This window comes from Ascaphus truei, chromosome 6, assembly GCF_040206685.1.
Source record: "Ascaphus truei isolate aAscTru1 chromosome 6, aAscTru1.hap1, whole genome shotgun sequence".
NCBI classification, from domain to species: Eukaryota; Metazoa; Chordata; class Amphibia; order Anura; family Ascaphidae; genus Ascaphus; species Ascaphus truei.
This window is the reverse complement of record NC_134488.1, coordinates 109,022,092-109,045,550: the sequence shown is the minus strand read 5'-3', so window position 1 is coordinate 109,045,550 and position 23,459 is coordinate 109,022,092. Positions and strand designations below refer to the sequence as shown.

The 23,459-nt window shown below is 44.9% G+C and overlaps 1 protein-coding gene across 4 annotated transcripts in view; it reads left to right on the top strand.

The window, feature by feature from the left end:
* LOC142497647 (tetraspanin-4-like) overlaps window positions 1-21,849 on the top strand; it is a 65,174-nt gene extending 43,325 nt beyond the window's left edge. For 3 of the 4 annotated variants that reach the window (XM_075605719.1, XM_075605718.1, XM_075605720.1), the window contains exons 2-9: window positions 279-332; window positions 6,206-6,285; window positions 6,972-7,163; window positions 7,789-7,863; window positions 8,633-8,734; window positions 11,084-11,212; window positions 20,608-20,691; window positions 20,796-21,849. In XM_075605719.1, coding sequence (XP_075461834.1) covers window positions 6,217-6,285; window positions 6,972-7,163; window positions 7,789-7,863; window positions 8,633-8,734; window positions 11,084-11,212; window positions 20,608-20,691; window positions 20,796-20,864 — 720 coding nt within the window. In that variant the 5' untranslated portion in view covers window positions 279-332; window positions 6,206-6,216 and the 3' untranslated portion in view covers window positions 20,865-21,849. Of the gene's footprint in view, window positions 1-278; window positions 333-5,967; window positions 6,286-6,971; window positions 7,164-7,788; window positions 7,864-8,632; window positions 8,735-11,083; window positions 11,213-20,607; window positions 20,692-20,795 lie in introns of those variants that run through there. The other variant, XM_075605717.1, reaches the window with a different exon arrangement.
* Window positions 21,850-23,459: the final 1,610 nt, after the last annotated feature.

Sequence of the window (23,459 nt, the reverse complement as noted above, 5' to 3'; positions counted from 1 at the left end):
ATGCACCCAACACCAGTTTCACCATGTCTTTCTCGGGGTTGGAGTAATCCATCTCACAACGGGGAGTTTTATAGTGTCACCATGGAGATTTACAGACACTATGTTTCTTTTTTTGTGCATGCACATGTTTCTTAGAGCTCATGATGACCGTCATGTTTAGGAAATTGAAGATTATATCATCATTATAGATGCCAAGTTATTTGAGTGATCAAAAATGTTTTATGAAGGATGTCTTGAAATTCATATACACGTAGTAACTTGTGGTTATTCATTCACAGGTTTACACGGAAGGGGCCAAGAGGACTACTCCACAGACCACTCAACCTACCTCGGTGAGTATTAAGAGGGGGATCAATGTGTTGAATGCTGAACGCATCAACACATTGCAGCAGTGGTATAAATTTTTATATTGATGGTGTAAAGGCAAACCCATCATTTATACCATTGGGAATCTGTGTGTCCAAGTTGTAGATCCATCTGGATACTTGTTTTAAAAGTCTGCGATCCCAATTTCTCCCTCGTCTATCGTGTGGGATATGTTCAATACCTTGAAAGCTTTGCGTTTCCAGGTTCCCATAATGTCTTAAATATAAACAAACAGGGTGATAATAAAATCACCCAAAAGAACCCTATTTGCTGTACTCAGTCCAGTATTATGGAGTCTAATCACATAATAGTCCAATGAATATGTAGCTAACTGGAAATAGTGGCCAAAAATAAGAACATTTTATTGGTGAAATGTTCTTATTTTTGGCCACTATTTGGCTTTTACTGGTATCCGTCCTCCTACTGCGAGGGGAGCGGTTACTATTTCCAGTTAGCTACATATTCATTGGACTATTATGTGATTAGAATCCATAATACTGGACTGAGTGCAGCAAATAGGGTTCTTTTGGGTGATTTTATTATCACCCTGTTTGTTTATATTCATGCTCTAGGCTTTCCCTATATGCACCGTCCATAGTGTATATTATTATTTGCACTTATTGAGGTGAGCGGTGTTGGGTCATATTGCTTTGTCCCATAATGTCTTACCCTTACATGTCTCGAGATTGGGGTTGTCCAAAGAATTCGGGATAGCGCTTATATGCTCCAGGATTCTCCTTCTAAATTGTCTGTGGGTTTTGCCCACATATTTAAGTCCATAGGACCAGGTAATTACATAGATCACACCAGTTGTTTTACAGTTTATAAAGCTGCGTACTTTGAATTCTTTGTTGGCATCTCCTTGGTTTGGGAAGATTTTGCTAGATTTTACATATTGATTCGCTTTGCAGCTGGCACATTTGTAAGTACCCTGGATTTGCAGAGAGAGACAATCTTCTTTTTTTATTTTTTTAGTTATATTTTTATTTTTAAAGTGACTGGGCACTAAAAGATCTTTTTACATTCTTTGACCTCCTGCGAACCATCATGTGGCTATTAGGACATCTTTTACACCCTAATAATAATAATAGCATGTTCTTGTATAGCGCTGCTATTTTTATGTAGCGCTTTACAGAGACATTTTGCAGGCACAGGTCCCTGCCCTGTGGAGCTTACAATCTATGTTTTTGGTGCCTGAGGCACAGGGAGATAAAGTGACTTGCCCAAGGTCACAAGGAGCTGACACTGGGAATTGAACTTCAAACTCAGTGCCAGTCTTTACATACTGAGCCACTTCTTCTCCTCAAGGAGGATGTGACAATGTTTTTTTATATATTGCAGTTGTAGTCTGCCATTGCGGATTATAGGTCCTATAAATCTTAATGGTCTTTTTCTCTTCTTTTGTTTCCTTTTTCCCACGTAAAAGCTGATTTCTTTCCAATCCCAAAGCATTCTGATAGGCTCTGTTAACGTTGTTAGATATGGCTCACATAATACCTGGATATGATAACACATTTGTTTGTTACATTACTTTTACGAGATTTTCCTGCCTGCTCAGCAGAATGCAGGAGCAGGAATAGCACATTGCCTACGTAACTGTCCATATTTCTTCCATACGCTCCCATCTGCCTTTGGTATTAAATCTGTCACTGAAATTCCTACCCACACAGAAAACTAGAAGAGGGGGCAGACAGTTGGCCTTACAGCGGTGCAATAGTTTTCTGCTTTTTCAGTCAAAAGTGCAAATTGCTGCATTGCAGTGTAATCCGACATTCAACTCTGCAATCAGCTGTGCTGCCCTACTCTCTTTTTAGTCTTTCTTTTTCTACTCTCTTTTCTTCTCCCTCTCTCTCTCTCTCTCCCTCTCTCTCTCTCTCTCTCTCTCTCCCTCCCTCTCTCTCTCTCTCTCTCTCTCTCTCTCTCTCTCTCTCTCTCTCTCTCTCTCTCTCTCTCTCTCTCTCTCTCTCTCTCTCCCTCTCCCTCTCCCTCTCCCTCTCCCTCTCCCTCTCCCTCTCCATCTCCATATTTCTATTCTCTCCCCACTTGTAGTGTATATTTGACTCTTTTTCTCCCTCTTGTTTTTCTAGCCATCAGACCTTTTTATTCTCCAATTCCCTTTCTCAATTCCTCCCTCACATATATCTATCCCTTTCTCTGCCTTAACTAACTTATCTTTACCATTTTCTTCTCCCCCCCCCCCCCTCCTCCCTCCGTTCCTATCCTCTCTTCCTCCCATCCCTCATGTCCTCTTACCGCTGTGCCTTGCAAGAGCAGGTTCACATAGCAGGAGCTGACAGCACTGGAACATTTTAAAACAGGCAAGGGGGAGGGTTGTTGGTGTACCAAGGATTCCTATAATTCTGGGATCTCATAACTGGAATGCTTTTCTAATTGCTAATAATGGCAATCATGAGCAGAATGATAAAATACACTGGAAAGTGCTGCTGGAATACACATCGTTCCCTGAAGATTAGCTGTTGAGAGCTGGAGGATATAGAGTAAACTCTTAAGAGAATGAGAAAGTGATTGTGCTGAGACCGCAGAATAGACAATGAAGGAAACACTGGGACGATAAAGCAACCTATCCAGGATACTGTTACTGCTGTTACTGCAGCCAAGGCTGGTAATACACAATCTCTGCAACCCTCTCTCATTAACCAGTCCCGGTCCCATCTTGTAGGATTGCATTTACCAGTGTTTTGTTGTTGTTCTGATCCTGATCATCAGCATACAAGCTGGACTGAACATACTAATTTATTTATTTATACTTCCCCCTTCACACCATCCATCACCTGCGTCTCTCTCATGTATCTTATTAGCCAGTACAGAGCTTCAGTGTGCATTAAGTTAGCAATGCATCTGCAGTGCAAGGATCCTGATTCCTTTACTAAGAAGAGTGCAGCAATATCGTAGTAGGTGAAGAAGCCAAGGTTTACCTCCTACTCCTCACTCCAGATGCTTTTGGTGATGTATACAATCTCTTGCCCTTTGGACCAAATAGGTAAGATAAATGGATATAGAAATGCCTCAGGGATAGTAATTGTGCCCTGGCATTTATAGAGCGCACACATCCTCTGAGTGACCTACCAGCCTGAACATCTGGAGCAGACAGCACTCCCTGGACAGCTCTGCAGTAAAGGATGCATTCCACTTTAAGAACTGATTTGGATCAAAGCCCAGATGACTGCACTTTAAATGTATAGCCCTCCTTTCTCAAGACGTTTGGACACATAGCACAGAGGTCTTACCACAGAAAAGGACCAGCCACATGGATGAGGGATCCCACACCAAGGACTTTATCACGTCAGACCTGGATACAGAGTTTTGGTCGAGCATAAATGGGGCACTTATAAACAGCGGATCTTATATCAAGAGACACACCGGGTCAGCTTGAACTCAGTACCCAGAATCTTCTCATTCCTTCCTCCATCCTACTCCTGTGTCTTGATTTGTGCTTTTATATCACTTTGCTTGCGACTTCCGTACCTCCTCACAGCCTTTCTTCTCCCTGTTGTCCTATGCTTTTTGTTGTTATTATGCATTCTTTTTCACTGTACCTCCCCTAATCTTATCCTCCATCTTTTCTTGGCCTCCGTTTGTTTTTTTTTATTCTTGGTCACCGTATCTCTACTCAACTAGGGTGCTGTTTAACCCAGGGGTGCCTCAAAGTAACCAAAGGGTGCACCGTGAGACAAACAATTATGATGTGGTTTTAGTGTATCTCATTGTGACCTTAGGCAAAGTCATTTATCTCACTGTGCTGCAGACACTAAAAATTAGATTGTAAGCTTTTGTGGACAGGAACTCGTGTCTGCAAAATTCTATGTACAACGCTTCATGCATTGGTGGCACCATATAGAAAAATACCTTAAATGAACATACCTCAGGATAAACTCAGTGGCTGCCCCAGCAACTGGACCATATAAATAGCGGTGCCTTGTAGAAAATAAAGTTGAGAAACTTCGCTTTATTACTCCCTTTATCTCCACTATTCCAGCGTTGCACTGACTGCAGCATTTTTCTAGGAAACTTCCTGCTTATTTTGTTGTTGTTCTGAATTGGGACGTCCGACACTTGGATCCAAACCCAAAGAACAGGACTTCTCTTATGGGGAAGGGGGGGACAGGGGGAGCTTTATTAAGTTCCAGTAAAGTAACTTAATGCTTCCTGGCGCCTTGCTGGGGGATCCCCGACTGAGAAGCACAATCTTGTAACTGTCAGAGGAATTTTAATAGGATTTTTTTTTTAATCAGTGTATTCTTCAATATGTTGATAGAACAGAAATGTTATATTAAATGATAGTGTGCTGTATATTTAAAAGTGGATGGAGCATGTAAGTGTTGTTTGCTTTCTCTACTCTCCCAATCAGGATATTTTGCTCTCTTGTATTTTTTCTCTATATGTAACGTGAAAAACCTAAGAAGTGCAAAACAATTCTTGCTCTGAGGGTCTTGTGCTAGGGTACCTGTGGCTCAGGGATGTACCGTGGTTTGCCGACACAGAGCTGGGGATGAAGGCAGGGCTTGAACTCAGGACCTTGTAACTTCAGTTGTCTCTGTCTTAGGGAGGCCTTGCTAATTCAGAACCAAATACTGATAAATAGTCTGGGTTTCCATCAGGATCAACCTTACCTGCCTGTTAGTCCTGTACAGCTACAACGTCTTATAACAAACAAAGGCTGCTGGGAAATGAAGACATGCATTACTAGCATCATAACCTTCTTTTTATGCTCTTGACTATTTGGTCAAGACTTGACTATTTGGTGATCTTGCCCTTCCTGCCCAGAACCGCATCATCACCCTATTGCTACTGCTGCATTCCAACTATGCTGGCCCCCTGTTGAATTTGGACGTCTGTGTTTGAACTTTGACCTTTTTTGAAATAAGATATCCGCAGTAACTAACAAAAGGGGAGGACACTAATGACAGGGAACCCGATGTCCGGTTTAGGTTCTGTGGTGTGCACGCCGCCGTGGCCTGTTTTGGGTTTGTGCAGTGGTGGGCAACCTGTAGCCAACGAGCGGAACGCGACACCCAAGTGGTGAACCTGTGGCACTTTCAGCCTGTGTGGCTATCAATATTGTTTCTTTTTTTTATTGCTGTATTCAGATTGCTATTCTACTAATGTTTTACAGCTCGTTTGTTAGAGTCATATAGAGCCTCCTATCGTGGGACTCTTGAAAAGAGCAGGAGAGGGAGCCCAAGGCTATGCAAGGGCTGCACCTCTAATTAGTGTAGGTTATCTAGCAGCGAGCGAGTGTACATTGAAAAGCACTGCAGCATATCAAAAGCATTGATGATTTCAGTTTGTTCATGTAAAAATACAATATTTCTGCTATACACTGAAATCATATACCTCTTACATCTTCTGTGTGTCTTGTTCTATTTAGAGTGTAAGCTCTTTGGAGCAGACGTTCCCTTCTCCTAGAATTTAACTTTACATCTTGTATAGGAGAGTCCGGGATATAAGGATTGTAGGCAGCGTATAAACACAACTAAGTCCCACCTGCAATCCAGACAAGGGAAACAAAGAAGGTGGCACACATCAAAAAGAAGAGGAGTTACCATCCCTCAACCTCTTAAATAATTCATAGATTTAGCATTGAAATTACACAGGATGCAAACTTCCAGTAGCGATGACCCCAGTGTCAGCCAGAGCTCCCCTCCCCTGGGGCGCCAGGCTCGCTGGAAGGGGGTATACAGTGGGAGGTGGGGGGTCGCGGGCAGCTCTTCCTTTAGTGGGGTGCAGCCAAACTCGGAAGAGCCGCCAGGTGGGGAAATACTACAGGAGAACAGAGTGATCGTCCTGTACCTGGACCTCTCCTTTCTTTTGCTCCTAGAGCTGAAGAAGATGAGTCTGACACGAGGCTGCCTGCTGTGCATCAAGATCTCCATGTTCATCTTCAACCTCATCTTCTGGGTGAGTACCGAGGGCCACGCAATGCTTACATGCACATAGACACGAGAGAGTACCTGCATATTATGTTGTTACGTACAAACTGAAACACAAAAACCCCACTACGTTTTGTTCAGTGACCGAGTACTGGGGCTATTTTTCTGGAGATTAAATCCATATAGTGATGCGGAGATTTGTAAGAATGGGGCTGGAGCACGGGCTGGAAATGCCATAGCTCTACATTTTAAATTGGATTCTTTATTGTCGTTTACTAATGCATTAGGGTTCCAGCATATCTTTACCCTTGATAAATAGTACTACAAAAACCATACACATCACTGGCTGTACAGAAATAGGCTGTGCTATGTATAAAGCTGTCAATGTGTGCTTCTTGAAGCAGTGCACGACACTTTCTTCCAGCTGACTGGATATATACGTTATTAAATGTGTGTTACATTTGCTGACCATATACCTGCATGTTTGCACTCTACTTCGGATCCGGCAGCTCGAATCAACACAAACACAAGGGGTTTATTAGAGTTGCGAACGGTAATGCACTTTGCATTATTTGCGTTCCTGCAGATGTAAGAAAGACAGGCTCTTTTATCATAACTCCTTGCAGCCGGGTCAGAGTCCTTCATGAGATCCGACGCTGCTGGGAAGCTGGGGCGGAATTGTGCTCCTCTCTCACGCTTTGCTCTCCTCCCCAGCTTGGAGGATGTGGTATTCTCGGGGTCGGAGTGTGGCTAGCTGTCACCCAGGGGAAGTTTGCCACTCTCTCCATCTCTTTCCCCTCTCTGTCGGCTGCCAGCCTCCTCATGGTGACAGGCTCCGTAATCATGGTGGTGGGCTTCATCGGTTGTCTGGGTGCTGTGACTGAGCACCGCTGCCTCCTGCTCACGGTAAGCCCTATAAGCCAGAGAAATCCCTAACGTCCTCACATGTGGCAGCACATGGCAAATAGCAAGGTGTGTTATAAATACAATAACGTCAGAGCACTCTGCTATTTAACATCATATACTGATATATGTAGTTTTCTCGACACAACAATGGCCCCTAAATACTATATTATATATACAGCTCAACCCCCTTATAACGCTGTGCTTGTTGTAAAGTATTCATAAATACGAAAACTGGGAGCCACGCTCATATCGCGTTATAAGCGGATTTGCGTTGAAACGGATCGCGTTATTACTGGTTGAGCTGTAATAATATAATATACCATTCCATCCTTATTTAAGTGACTGGGATTGAAATCTTTCTGGACAATGGAAAGACACTTTATAGCATATTTGGTCTATAACAAGCAGCACAGAACATACATTGAATACAGCTTTAGCTTGGTCCAAGACTACGGAAATAAAATGATTTTAGTGCTGTAGAAGTCCGGGCAAAGCTGTATGACAGGCTTGGTGGAATTCCGTTTACACAACTTCTGTAAAGTATAGATCAGAAAGGAAAAGGAAGAGTGATGTCCGTGTTTAATTAAGTAAATAATATAATGAAATGCGTTCTTCTTCTCTCCAGTTCTTCGTGGTATTACTGATTATTTTCCTCCTTGAAATGATCGGCATGGTGCTTTTCTTCTCTTACAAGGACGAGGTAAGAGTTTAAGCGTTGAGCTTGTAGAGCAGCTCTACAGAACTAATTTTCCAAAGCGCCATATCAGAGAACATTTACCAAAAGAAGGGCACAAAATATAATCTTATATGTATCTGAAAAGTCTTAAAAATGGTCATGCTTCCACATTTTATAAACACAACATCTGAACCATATAAGTTTATTACCTTCGCTCATAGTGAGTTCCAGAGAGAAAATTTGCACTTAGCTGCTAGATCAACTGTAATGAAATTAGCAGGGAAGACAACCCAGAGGCCACTCCCAGGCCCTTTGGGACTAGATTTGGCCCACGAGACACAAGTTTAAGAGCCATGTCGTAGACGGATTTCTTACTCCCCTTATGGGGATGTCATAGCATAGTAATTTAACTCCTGAATGTCTGATTCTTCTGGTAGTAAACAATGTTTGTGTTATTATTTGGAAGTGCTGTCATGGACCAAAGTTGTGGAAAATGCTCTTGTATTTGCGTGGAAATTGGATGGTGTGTGTGTGTTGTCTAAGCTTTGTAAGAGAAAGGAGTCCCTAGTTCTGGATATAGACAGAGTTGGCTTAAGTTGGTAGAAATGTACAGTACTGGAACAATATAAAAAGGCAACTCATTACTGGTACTGCACTATTCTGGCTATTCTGCAAGGCCTCATTAGGGACTCTGTGATTATGCTCTTCAGAAACCAATAATCTTGATGGATTTGCAATCTGTCACAGATTTATGTATTCTGTTCTCTAATGTGCTATTCCAATTTCCTGCTAGTTTCACAGTTATGCTCAGGAAGATCTAAAGAAAGGACTCAAACTCTATAAAACAGATGGAAATCTGGGGCTAACCAATGCCTGGGACATTGTGCAGACACAGGTAAGCAAAATAACCCTACTCTGCTGGAAATCCATAGGCAAATTGACCGTTATTTGCCAACCCTGGCACCCAAAGGATTAAAAGAGAAACTCTTAGGCAGCCATAAAACTAAGATCAGTTTTACCTCCATTGTTTTATTCAGTCACTTACAGAAGGTCACATATTGTAATTGATCCATTACTCATAGTCCATTCCTGTCATTCCCTTTGTGGTTGACAAATACCTTCAACCTTCTAATCATCAAAAAGTGCACTAAAATGTATTAGTGCAGGGGCTGTCAACTCCAGTCCTCAAGACACTGTCACGGTAACTTATGACAAGATATAACAAACACCAAATATCTGGGTTGAACTGAACGAGGCTTAGATATAATAAAATATATTTATTCCTTAAAAAGGTGAACACAGCAATATAGTACAATTAACAGGCAAGAAGGTAACACTTACTTAGGGTTGGGGAATGGAGAAGTATCAGCTAGCAATTCTCCAGCAATCCGGTGACATTCAAGATGAAATCAGAAGAACAACAAAAACTGTAGGATTGACACAGTTTATATACCTTTGTAACCCTATTCTTAACATTGAATACAGACTATTGGTGAACAATTATCTGTATCCAATCCCTAACGTGGAAACACAGTTTAACCCATGTCCCACAGCTAGTTAGCCCATGCGTACTGGGACTCTGAGGGTCTTATTTCTGTAGCCCCATAATTAAATCAGGGGCGACGACCAGTCTACCAGATGAAGTATCTGGCAGGATCTTCATTGTTTGTAGGTGTAGATATAACACTTACAAACCACTCCAGTTTGATGCTTCTCCGCCCTCAGGTAAACAGTTAGAGTGGCAGAGTCTTTGATCAGTACTTGGTTCCTAGACTTTGGGTCGCCCCCCTGACCATTTGCATTCCTTTGTGTGAAGGAATCTGCACGGGTTTTTATCCCCGCCTTGGAATACAATATTAAAGTTAAAACAAAGACATATTAAAATATCCGGTTCCATTAGGTCCAGCGGGTCCAAACTTTCCAGATCTTAATGCCGGAACTGGGACATCATATGATCCAAGTTTCAGCCTGTTGCGACCTTCAGAACCGGAGATACACAAATACCACTTAAACCGTTTCATACTTTAACACAAAATTCTCCGCTGTAAAATAAATCACAGTTTGTCACTAAATCCCCATTATGGTGCAGACTCTGACATTATAATGAAACATGGGAACAGGGGAACATACATTTTCCTGACATGTCAAGGTGTAAGCCACATTCCTGGACCGCAGTCCAGTTAACCCCTTGCCTCCCTGGTGAGGTCAGGGGGTGGCCATATGGGGTGCAACCCCTTTAATACCGGGCCAACCCCCCTGTCCCTCTACAGACACCCCAACAGGTGAGGTTTTAAGGATATCCCTGCTTCAGCACAGGTGGCTCAATCAGTGGCTCGTTCTTTGTCTGAGCCACTGTTTGGGTCATCTGTGCTGAAGCTGGGATATCCTTAAAACCCTCATCTGTTGGGGGTTCTTGAGGACTGGAGTTGAGCACCCCTGTATTCATGCATATCAAATCCTCTTCTATCAGACTTGTTGGAGTGTGAAATGTGCACAATCATTGCAAAACCAAGACTATCTTGCTAACAATAAGATCGGCAGTATTTAGACATGCTTTGGTACATTACTGGTTTACAAAGCATATTCATCGTTAGAGGGAGGGGCATGAAGACACTTTTGTCTAATGTTCCATTCCTTGCCTTCAAGAGAATTGTGTAGGGTTTCTCCAATACGTCTGAATAGAATGTGAGGGATATATCTAAAAAAATAAGTGTATGATCTTTAAATGACCAACTGAAATGGAAGTCATTACACAGAAAGCATCCCTGTGACACATTACCTTGCATTTGATGAATATGGTATAATGTGGCAGATCTGTTTGAAAGCTTTTCAAGTATAGGCCCCAAAACAAAAGCCTAACTGTGAAGAGCACAATACCAATTATATAAGAGGCACACTTTATGCCGGCGGGCTCATTTTAAAGGAAAAACACGGGGGGGGGGGGGGAAGCAGTAGCATTTCTACTGTTTTAGTGATTGGATCTTCGTTAACAAATTTTTGAAAAATGAAAATGGCAGTAAATGTGATTTTATTATTAATTTTTCTACAATATAAAAGTCTGTGGTTGGGACAACAAAGTAAAGCCAATTTGTTGGGGGAAATCAAATTTGTGTGGCTTTTTATATGGCAAGTTTGAAACCTTTTGGTACCAGAGGGGCCTGCATTGTAACACAATGCATTGACAGTGAAGGAGTAACACGGGAGGCCACTGGTTCTGTCTAATTTCTGTGGCTTTGCCCCTCAGTTTCGATGCTGCGGAGTGAAGAATTACACAGACTGGCTGAATGTGAGGAACAGCACTACGGTGCCTCAATCCTGCTGCATGGAGCACAGTGCTGTCTGCCAGTCCACCCCCAGCACCTGGTGGCAAGAGGTAAGCACATGATTCTCTAGTTACCTCGGTAATAAGAAACAGAGGCTCATAAGAGAGATACAGGAGCCTGTTACTCCTGAGAGTCCCCCTACCCAAATCACAAGCCACATGTATGTGATCTACCATTCTGTTTGTGTTAAATGTAAAGCACTTGTTTCCTCTCCTGGCTTCCTATAAAATCCTGTACCACAAACTCAATTCTCCTCCTCACTTTTAAAACTTTACACTCTTCTGCCCCTCCTTACATCTCAGCCCTAATTTCTCGCTATGCACCATCCCGACTCTTGCGTTCTGCTCAAGGATGTCTTCTCTCTACCCCTTTTGTATATAAAACCCTCTCCCGCCTTAAACCTTTCTCACTGACTGCCCCACACCCCTAGAATGCCCTTCCCCTCAATATGTGCACCCTCTCTATCCACCTTTAAGACCCACCTTAAAACACACCTGCTTAACGAAGCATATGAGTATCTCCATGGCTGATCATTTACACCTCATATATAAATCTTGGCCCCTTGCAGACGAACTTACCAGAACGCCCTCCTACTGTCTCTGTATGTTCTTCCTACCTACCAATTAGATTGTAAGCTCTTCAGAGCAAGAACTCCTTTTCCTAAATGTTACTTTTATGTGTAAAACACTTCTTCCCATCATGTGTTATTTGAATTATTTGTTATTTATATGATTGTCACGTGGATTACTGCTGTGAAGCGCTATGTACATTAATGGCACTATATAAAGACATACATACATACATACATACATACATAATGTTTGATATCTTGCAGACGTGACTTAGTTAAACAGGGTGCACTAAAAAAAAATATATATGACCTCCCCCTGTCTCAAGTATTTAGTAATGTCCATTGGACTTGTTAGCTGATATGAAGTGGCAGGGTATACCCATTTTAAAATGTGGGTCCAAAAATATTAAACAATGTACTTCTACATTTTAGGAAATAGTCTAAAATAAAATTGTGATTTCCTTATTTCTCAACAGCCTTAAGGTGGCCATCTTTATTATCTGAAGTTATTGATGACGTTGGAAACCTGAAGTGCATTGAGATTCATTGGTAATCCCTGGGGCTCTTGCTACTTCAGAAACACCCTAAACCTGCCCATTCCTCTTCTTCTCCACTCACTGCCTTAGTTGACAGCTGAGAGGAAAATGTAAATCAGTGCTGTTCCAGGAGAGACAGTAGTCCAAACAATTAGCCATGAATCTTAATGCACGTCATCCTCCCAGTGCTAGGAATTACAACACAAATCATTGGTGGTGTGACTCCAGTCTCTTGGGAAGAAAAGGATATTTACATTTTATTTTGATTTTATTCTGTATAGTTCATATCAGTGTATAATGCAAATGATGTAGACATTCCCTCCGAAGCGTAAATAAATGAATGCATGTGTAAGTACGCAGGGCGTGACGTGTAAAGCCAATCCATCACATTGTAGACCCATTCACTCCAGATAGTGAATGAATGTAAATATTCATATGCAATCGTTTGAAAATAAAAGTATGCTACGAACCGTGGCCCTGCATTAATTTACATCCCTGTACAGCAAAACAACCACACAGAATACAATAATATCAGCTAAGGCTGCGATTATACGGAAAACCGCCCGTAGTGACACCGCGCGGCGCAAGAAAACAAGTTTCATACATACGTGGTAAAAGTGGCTATACCAAATTCAACTGTCTCCCCGCTTGCTACTGCAAAGCAGGAGACAGTTGATGCATTTTCAAAATGAGTTTTTGCGCCACTACGGGCGACACTGCGGCGTTTCTCCGTATAATCGCAGTCTTAGTTAATGGAGCCATAATATATAGCCACAGTGCGCACGACGGAGCGCCTCCCGGTGCTCTCCCCCTCCAGCCAAGCGATCTGATGGACTTCCGATCACTCGCGACTGGGCGGTGCGGCCATGATGTCATGCGGCTGGTTCGCCCTCATTGGCTGATCCGCCGCCGTGACATGGCCATTGCTCGGCCGCTGCGCCCAAAAGACAAAATTCTTGTCTTTTGGTAACGGCGGTCGCACATCGCGCATTGTGCAGGCGCGCGCAGGCAGCTACTGGGGACGGAGCCTTAGAAGTTTTACACTGCACAGCAGAGTCACCTAATCTTATTCAATAATGTGGGAAGCGACCGTATCTTCCATGTGCTGGAGAAGATTCGGGGGCTTATTCAATAATGTGCGATAGAGCCGATGTGGCGTTGACCTGTGAAAACTCTCACGGACTTGAATAGGAGTTTCTGTGCAGCCGTGCAGAATCGCCATTATCACGCTTTATAGAATTGGACAATTGGACAGAGCTGATTTATTCTATAGCACAGAGAGGCCCAACTCCGGTCCTCAAGCCCCCTCCAACAGCCCAGGTTTTCAGGATATCCCAGCTTCCGCACAGGACAAAAACTGAACCTCTGATTGAGCCACCTGTGCTGAAGCAGGGATATCCTAAAAGTAGCTGTAAAAAGCTGAAACAATTTGCTACAAAAGTATCTCTGCGTTCTGGAAAGTATACTGTCCTTATTAGCCCACGTTTATTTGCGTCAGATATTACGCTAGAAATCAATAGAAGGCTATAGACTCGGGCATTGTGTCACATATATAGCAGCAATTAGAGAATGAAGCTATTTTCTCCCTGCATTGTGTACTTGTCTGTGGACACACTAGGGTATTCCATTTGTTCTTTATGATAAATACACTGGCGGTTAAATGAACACAACAAAAATAGAGATTAGTCCTGGTTTTCCAAACTGCCATTCCCCATAGAAGTGCATAATGATTATAAATTGAAATGCACTGGTATTAGCATAAAAAAAACCAAGAGCTGGAATCCAATATTGTAATGACATGGAAGCAGGTTGCAATTGTACAATTGTACGTATGTGAGATATGGCGGCCTCTGAGTGTGTGTGTGGTGCATTACCTTCGGCTCACAGGAGGCCTGAACCTCCGCTGCTGGGAGCCTCCACCTGTGCGGATCCTACAACGTTGGATAACTCCGTCACAGGATCCAATGCAATAACACACACAATGATATAGATAACAGTTTACTGCATGCATATGAAAAAGGAAGAACAATATACCACCCACACCAAATAGACCATGCATGCCCGTAACCCCACAGTGCCCTCCAACACAGTGTCCAAACTCGGATGGAATATTTGCCAAAAGTACTGATGTGCCCCTGGGCACCCAATCACCCTGATGTACACAAGAGTCAACCCACCCAATGTGTGCGACAGCGCTGGCCACAACTAAAGTGTGATCTGTTGGTGCACTTGAAGATACCTGCGGTAGCGCCGACTGAAGACCAGGGCCCGCCCGATCCCACGCCATCGTCGTCAGCGAAGAGGCCGCCTCCACGTGGGGTGGTATCCAGCTGGAGGGTCCCACCATAATAGTCTCTTTCCGGGCGGTGATCTGGTCCCAGACCACCAGATGCCAGATCTCAGCCACATCCTGACTCTGTCCCTCACACTTGGTACTACAGGGGCAGTGTCCCTATCTACTCGGCCTGTCCCTGCAGCAGCCACAAGCTCAAGGGGGTGTCGTGGCCTAGCTGGGTCCTGAGGGGGTCTCTGGCCTAGTGCAGGGGTCACAGACACCCTACCCTCTCCTTGTCCCAGCTCCAACTGGCGTGTCTCCCAGTGCGCCAAATGTATCCACTGCAGTCCTCCGTGAATCCTGCAGCCCTATTGGCTGTATCTCCCCATCTGACTAGCAGCCCATGGGGCTGCTGGGGATTGTAGTTCCCCAGAGGATCTACAACTCCTAATGGCCACCTCGCGCGCCTAACACTGCACATGTGCGACATCTCACGCATGCGCGGACACTACCAAGATGGCGGCTACCTGAAAAGGGGGCCGCCGGAAACCTCCTGCGACTCTATCACCTCCGCCGCTGCTGCGCGCCACCCGCAACCCTCCACGCATTCTCCCCATCCTTCACTGCCGGTCGCAACCGCAGCGGAAGTTAAGGGGATGTAGGGGGATCCAGGGGGGACCGGGCCACATTCCCCCCCTGGTGAAAAGACCAATGACCCCACTTGGGAACGGCATAACACATAACAACATAGATTATATAATAAAAATGCATTGCAATGTGTACAACTTATCACATTTGCTTGAATATCCCTCCACAACGCGGCGATAGTATCCGCAGAATCCTAGGAAGGAAAGTAGCTCCATGACTTTTTCTGGTCTTGGCCTGTTCACCACGGATTCAACTTTGCTGGGGTCAGTAGCTATCCCATCTGCGGACACTATGTGTCCCACGTAGGTCACTGAGGTGCGGCAGAACCGGCATTTGTCCAAAGACAGCTTCAAGCCTTCCTGGCCCAGCCGATCCAACACTTTCAGTAGTCGTTCTTCATGTTCCTCCAGAGTCTTGCCGAAGACGATGATATCTTCCAGGTAGACTAAGCATTCCCGTGGGTTCATGTCACCAATGATCTTCTCCATCAAACGCTGGAATGTTACTGGGGCACCACAAATGCCTTGCGGAATACGGGTAAATTGGAACAAGCATGGGGGGCATACAAATGCCGTCTTTTTTCTTGGTCTTCAGCACTCATTGGTACCTGGTAGTAGCTAGATCTCAGGTCCAGTACACTGAAACATTGGCTCCCCGACAGCACGTTGAGAATTTCTTCAATCCGCAGAAATGTGTACTGGTCAGGCACAGTTGTTCAGGGTCCGATAGTCAACACACAATCAGACCGACCCATTCTTCTTCTGCACCACCACGATTGGTGACACGTAGGGGCTACGGGATTCTGTTACAATGCCTACTGTCTCCATCTCTTGTAAGACGTCTCTCACGTCTTCCACATCTCTGGGAGCGATGCGACGGGAACGCTCCCGGAAGGGCGTGGTATCACTTAGCCTGATGGTGTGCTGGGCGTTTCGGCTGCAGCCCACATCCATCTCACTGATGGAAAACACTTTCCAGTGCTCTTCCAGCTTGGATCGTTTGCCGATCCTTCCACTCGGCGGACAGGGTGGATTCCCCGAAGTCAAATGCCAGCTCAGATGGATGATCTTGCACGGCAGCAGTGTTCACTTGCACGGCCATCGCGTCAACAGGAGTAACTGGGTATATCCCACCCAACCGTTGACCTTGGTCGAGGAGCATGGTGTATGGAGATATGTTCTGAATAAACACCTTGATCTTCCCCATCGGTATTGAGGACTTCTATTCTCTTATCTCGGGCACAAGCCTGTAACCTCGGTTGGCGTCCTCTTCTGGCGTACTCTCCAGAGAGAAGAGATGATCGGCCTCGTCTGAGCCTGGATAGCAGCAGGCTGAGTGCATGACCTTCACTCCCCCCTGGTGGAATCTCAGTCAATCCCTTGGAGGGATTGAACAGGTCCCCATATCCATCTGGGGCCGATATCTTGCAGCACTCTTCCCTTCGTACTTGGTGGATTTGTAGGACAGACAGGGGTAGTTCGCCGGCATCTGCAGGTATGCTCTGATCACCGGCCACATCGGTGTTGGTCCCCAATATGATCAGCGAGCTTTGTTGTTCTCGGGGCATATCAGAGCCTCCGCATCCATGGTGTGAGACTTGCCGGTGATCAGCTGTGGTATTTCCAGCCGAACCTTCACCATGCCGTCGATGGGGTAGTCCTCATTGCTGAGTCCCGACAGCTTCATCTTGTCCGCCAACTGCAAGGGCAGGTGCTTAAGATGTTGGTTGTAAAATGGCCAGTATACAATGGTCACTTGGGACCCGGTGCCCAGCAATGCCGATGCATATATGCTGTCCACGAGGACGAGTATGATGGCGGCTGGTCCCACGTGACTGTAAGCATCCGATGGAGGTGTTTCATCGGGGCTTGGCGCTGGGGTGCTCTCGGGGGATGGGGGGGGGTTTCTGCTGATTGGACCTTGCAGATCATGGTTTTAGGATGGGGTGACCTTTTTTTCTTGGCCGGTCTGAAAGATGTGGCCCTTCTGGTCACAGTGGTAGCAGATGACATCGTCCGGGCTCACCTCGGGTCTGTAGGTAGGCGATCCTCTTTGGGAGCAGGGTCATCTTCGGCGCCTTCCGCCTTCTTGGGCTTTGATTTAGACACCCCTTTGGACTCTTCCTTGTGGTGCTCCTTGGGCTTTTTAGGAGTAAGCGGGTATATGCCTCGTGCCCCTTCACTAGTACTAATAGCTCTTCAAAGGTAGGGGGCGGTCCTTGAAGTAGGCAGCACCCCTCGAAAGAATTGCTTGCAATGATATTCATCAACTGTGGATGTAGCTTCCGTAGGACCAACTGGATCGGTTGAATGAAGGTAGACAGGTCTTCCCTGTCCTTCTGTCCGAGGCCATAGTATTTGGACCACAGTTCACTTTCGTCTATCCGGTAGATGTGGATCAGCAGGTCCACGATCCTGTGTGCTGAGAGGTCGGCGTTCTGATCGCGTTGCATGCTAACCATGGTGGAGGCTGGAGGTCGGAGGCTCTCCATTAACCGCTGCCGCTTCACCGCCTCGGAGCAGGGCCATTCATCTAGTACTTTGAGGGTGGGTTCCCTCCAGGAACCGATCCCTTCTTCGCCCACGGGGGTGGGGGTCATCCCGGAGAAGGCCTTGAGCTTCCTATAGTTTTGGGCCCGAGATCACATTGTTAAGGCCTCCACTAGTTGCGGCAGGGTTACTCCCAACTCGGAGCTGCCAGTTGACAGGCAACTGTAGTGTGCTGGCCCTTGGCTAGGAGCCGGCATAGGACTGCTCTCATACCGGTTGAGGGTAGTTGGTGGTGGCAGAGTGTTGTCTTGGCTGGATGCCTCTAGCAGGGCACTTGGGGTGAAGGTCACCCTGGGCATGGGTGAGTTTGCCCGGATGGGAGTACTTGAGGCCGGAGCTGGGATCCTCCATCCCCCGGAGAGGTGGGGGAAGGTGGATGCTTTGGCTTGAGAGGGGACCTCTGAGGAGAGTCCTGGGGTAAACATTGCCCGGATTACTGGTAACTCAGGATATATGAACGGGTAGCCCACAGGCGGGGCCTATGGTAGGTGTAAGGCCTGAGGGGCATCGGCCATGCATATTTCTTGGCCCGCAGTTAGAAGTATAGTACTCCAATAATAGGTGGAGTCATATTCTCGGCCTCTAACCCTTGTGTTGGCTAGGCTGGGGATTTGTCTTAGTTTGTTCTGGATCTCACACGGGGGAGTGAGGGTGGGAACATTTCCTACTGCCACCACGTGGCTGGGAGATTCTCGGACTTTCAGGGCCCATTTTTCTTTAATTTGACTGCTAGTCAGGCACCCCAGGTCTGAGCACCTCCAAATGTAGCACAGTTTCCCCCAACCTATGTGAGATATGGCGGCTACTGAGTGTGTGTTGGACATTACCTGTGGCTCACAGGAGGCCTGAACCTCTGCTGCTGGGAGCCTGGGGTGTACCTGATCCATCTGATGACAGCACATCACCTGTGCGGGATCCTACTATATTGGATAACCCCATCAAAGGACCCAATGCAATAATACACACACTGATAAAGATAATAGTTTACTGCATGCATATGAAAAATGAATAACAATATAACACCCACGCCAAATAGGCCATGTACGGCCGCAACCCCAAAGTGCCCTCCAACACAATGATATTTTCCCAAAGTACTGAGGTGCCCCTGGACACCCAACCACCCTGATGTACACAAGAGTCAACCCTCCCAATGTGTGGGACAGCAATGCCCTCAATTAAAGTGTGATCTGTTGGTGCACTTGAAGATATCTGCTGGGTGCTCCAGCACCCGGTAGCACCGACTGAAGACCAGGGCCCGTCCGGACCCATGCTGTCATCGTCGGTGACGTGTCCGCCTCCACATGGGGTGGTATCCAGCTGAAGGGTCCTACCGTAATAGTCTCTGTCCCAGACCACCAAATCGCAGCACGTCCTGGCTGTGTCCCTCACGCTTGGTACTACATGGGCAGTGTCCCTATCTACTGGGCCTGTCCCTGCAGCAGCCACAAGCTCAAGAGGGAGTCGGGGCCTAAGGGGGTTTCTGGCCTAGTGCAGGGGTCAAAGACACTGTGCACAAACACCCTACACTCACTGACATCTCACGCATGCACGGACACTACCAAGATAGGCTGCCGGGAACCTCTGGCGACTGGATTGCTGCCGCACGCCACCCACAACCCTCCGCGCAATCTCCCCATCCTCCGCTGCTGGTCGCAGCCACAGCGGAAGGTTAGGGAATAAAGGGGGACCGGGCCACACCAAATACAGAAAAATTTACAATGCATCTGATCTCAGACGTCAGACGCTCTATTAGAGAGGGTTGGGGTTCCATACAATGCATCTGATCTCAGACGCGCTATTAGAGAGGGTTTGGTTACTTACAATGCATCTGATCTCAGACGCGCTATTAGAGAGGGTTGGGGTTCCTTACAATGCATCTGATCTCAGACGCGCTATTAGAGAGGGTTGGGGTTCCATACAATGCATCTGATCTCAGACGCACTATTAGAGAGGGTTGGGGTTCCATACAATGCATCTGATCTCAGACGCGCTATTAGAGAGGGTTGAGGTTCCACAGAATTTAACAATATAATTATAGGGTTCCTTAACAAAAGATTAAAAAAAACACTGCCTTAGACATCCAACTTGTGGGACACAGACTGCCAGCTGCTAGTTTTACCATATCATTATATTAGTCATATATCACAATGCTGCTGATTGCACAGTTCTTACTTCCAGTTTCTCTCGCCCACATCAATATAATTTCTCCTCATGTACGTAGTGCTAAGTTATTCATACAGTTTTAGGGCTTATTAAGCTCTAACATACTCCACTGTGTGGTCACACACACACACACGCATTGCTTTGGGCTGGGTGTCTGGGACACAGAAACAAGGAAATAATTCTGCTATGATAATTATGATGTGACCCTGGTAATCTAACCAAAAACAGCCAAAGTATAAATATATTCTACAAGTTGTAAGTGTTCTGGAGCTGTTTCATATATACTGCATGAACCCTACATAGCCCATAAGGTTAATTCCAGCTCCTACCTGACTGTATATTTGATGCATAAATGCACCACAATAGATGCAATAATTCATACATTGTACCATCATACATATGTGATTAATATCTCCTTCTCTACACTTTCTGAATGCTCCATGTAAAGCAATTACCATATTGCCAACTGACTCGAGCAAAGCACGAGTACAGCAAAGGATCTTTATCCATTGCGTTTAAGTGATGCACTTCATGCGTTTAAATTTATTTGATGAGAAAAGCAACCTGTATATATACCCTTGTATGTGTAACAAAACAGGAAAGACTCTGAAAATAGATGTATTCTCTGCTTTGAATTCCTGTGTGCCGATTCTACAGTGAACAGTACAGCTACAGTATGTATCTCATTCTCTTCCTCATCCAGCCCTGTTATATGAAGGTACAAGAATGGGTCGGGAAAAATATCTCCTCCGTAGGCATATTCGGCGTCTGTATCCTTATTGTGCAGGTGAGTAAAAGCTCCTGGGCTTCTTCTTCTTCGAGTTCCAACCTCTTACTGAGATTGTGTTGTTGTAACTGGATCTTAATGTTTCCGTTCTGCTCTCCGTGCAGGTCTTTGGTCTGTTCTTCTCCATGCTGATGTACTGCCAAGTCCTCAAAGCTGAAAAGTATTATGAGTAAGTCCAGGGCTCTGGAAGGAATCTATGCTGTTCTTCCATGTCCTGGTGATACTACCCCTTACATATACACCAGAATGAGAGACTGTTCCTTTATGCTGCCTTTACCGACGCAGGACTACCCTCTTGTCCTTCTCCCAGCACCTGGAATAGAATATGTTCTAACTCGCCTTCATAGGCTCTGAACAAACACTGGGGCCATGAAATCCAGTACACGTTAAAATCATCTTCCTAAATCTAAACGCTTGGCACCTGTAACAGGTCTTCATCATTTGGTCCTGACCATGTCTGTAGAGTCACTGGGTCCTACTCACAGATGAAGAAAGAACAATGTTATTTTTAAAATCTGAAGTCATGAAATGAACTCATTTTAATTATGTGGATCCATTGCCATATGGGAAAACACCCAAAATGATATGCACGGCATTGCCAACCCAGTTCCAAGATTCCAGCATATGTCCATTAGAAATAATCAAATACAAACTCAGTTCGGCCTGGGAGTAAAGAATACAGCACTTAGATCCAATGATAGCTGCACATCCAGTGATGTCTGAGATAATCAAGCATCCAACAAGCAAAACCTTGTGACCTTGTAGTCAGCAGTCAAATGTTACTTATATCTGGTTGAATTAAGGTAGTGAGTGCTCATTTAATCTACTATGCCATGTATTTTCAGTCTAAAAATGCTTTTCTTTACATGAATTTCCAAGCCACACATATGTAGGTTGGTAATTCATAACAGATAAACAAGTAGAAGCTACAACATGGGAAAGGGGGGAAGTGTAACTGTTTTATTAGCCCTTTTGTGTGTCTTTTTTTTTATGTCAGCTATGATAGTGATTGGACACTTCTCTGTTGGAAGTGTGAGTTATAATAGTAATCAACTCTTACAGTAATCTATTGCCATTATACCAATGTGTGACTCCTTGAAGCACTTGGGGAATATGTAAAGAGCATAATAAAAGGGCATTATGATGCTAAGAAAGTAATTTCATTGTGCATTTCTTTGCGTCAAGGTATAACAGTGTTTTGGCTTTGGCTTTGCTTGCCAAATGATTTAGGGGTTAGCTGTAAACATATTTAGGGAGGACCGTCTGTATCTGCACTGGGTGCTTTTTTCATGTCTCTGCGTCAATTCAATCTTCCAGCTCTGAGACGGCAGCAACTTCTGGGCTCAAAATATCAGCGTCATGCATTTGACCCCATCTCAGAGAAAAGTGTTGCACGCTAAGTAGAAAAAAATCTTTATACATATCCCACCCTATCAATCTACTACTGTAGATTCAGATCAATTGAAAATGACTCTTCTCCAGCAAAGGGAAGGCATCTTAACCACATATAAAACAGTTCAGGCCACCAGCAGAACTGGTTATCGAACTAAACTATGCACAGGTTATTTCCATTAAGGAATGAATATGAACCATTTGGGGTCAAACAGAATGTGACCTTATGGTGGACGTTATCGACTGCAGTTGGGATGCCCTGCATTAAGTATCAGTAAAATCAGGTCTCAGCATGGTGAAATCCTATTACAGTTTTATTGCCTCTTGTATTTAATGTGCATCTGTTTAGTCGTTATCTAAGCTTGATAATCCCTGTGTTCTATGAGCTGTTACAAGTGTACATATTATATATTCCCCACCAGTGTATTCTGAGTATTCTCATCCGGAGCCAGCAGGGAGTGTAAATATTAGCAGTAACTGAGCTCAAGGTATGTCAATTACCCAGATATTTGTTATATGCCAATAAAAACTTTATTATGCCCCCCAACAGATCAGGTTTTCTGGATATCCCAGTTTCAGCACAGGTGGCTCAATCAGGGGCTCAGTCAAAGACTGAGCCCCTGATTGAGTCCCCTGTGCTGAAGCAGGGGCTGACTGAGCCACCTGTACTGAAACTGGGATATTCTGAAAACCTGAACTGTTGGTGAGGGATTGAGGACTGGATTGAGCACCCCTGACCTAGCGCACACAGCTGTTATTGTCACCAAGATTTCACTCTCGCGCACCAGAAACGTTAAAACTGCAGTCCCACTTAGCGACATTTACTACGTTTACATCATCATTTTATGGTATGTTAAAAAAAGTAATTTAAGTAATTAAAAGTAAATTAAGTATAGCTCTGCAGCTGTAACTGTGACCAGCACAGTGACACATACTAGAGAGCGCACTGACGCTTCCGGTAGAAACTAGCTGTTACTAAGAAGGAATTATGTATCAAGGCAAAAATATAACGGATGATGTTGCGACCCGTGTGAAGCAGGAGATTTAAACCGCCATTCTGGTTCCCACGGAGGGGACTGGATCGCGCTACTTTTACCGGTAGGTATTTCGGGAACCAGGGTGTTCCCAGAGCTGAAAATATTGCATTTGAGCTTTTGGGGGTCTCTCTGCTTCCCACCCTTATTATATTATAGGGGCTATACTTGGTTTAAATCCGATTAGCAATATCATCAGAAAATGGCAGCGAGTCATCAGTCGGTGATGACGCTCAGTCACATACGGTTCTTTTGGGAATGCGCTGTTCCTGCTTACTGATTGTAGGATAGGTGCCTGGATGGAGAAAACTAACATTCAATCTGCCTTCAGGTTATTACCAA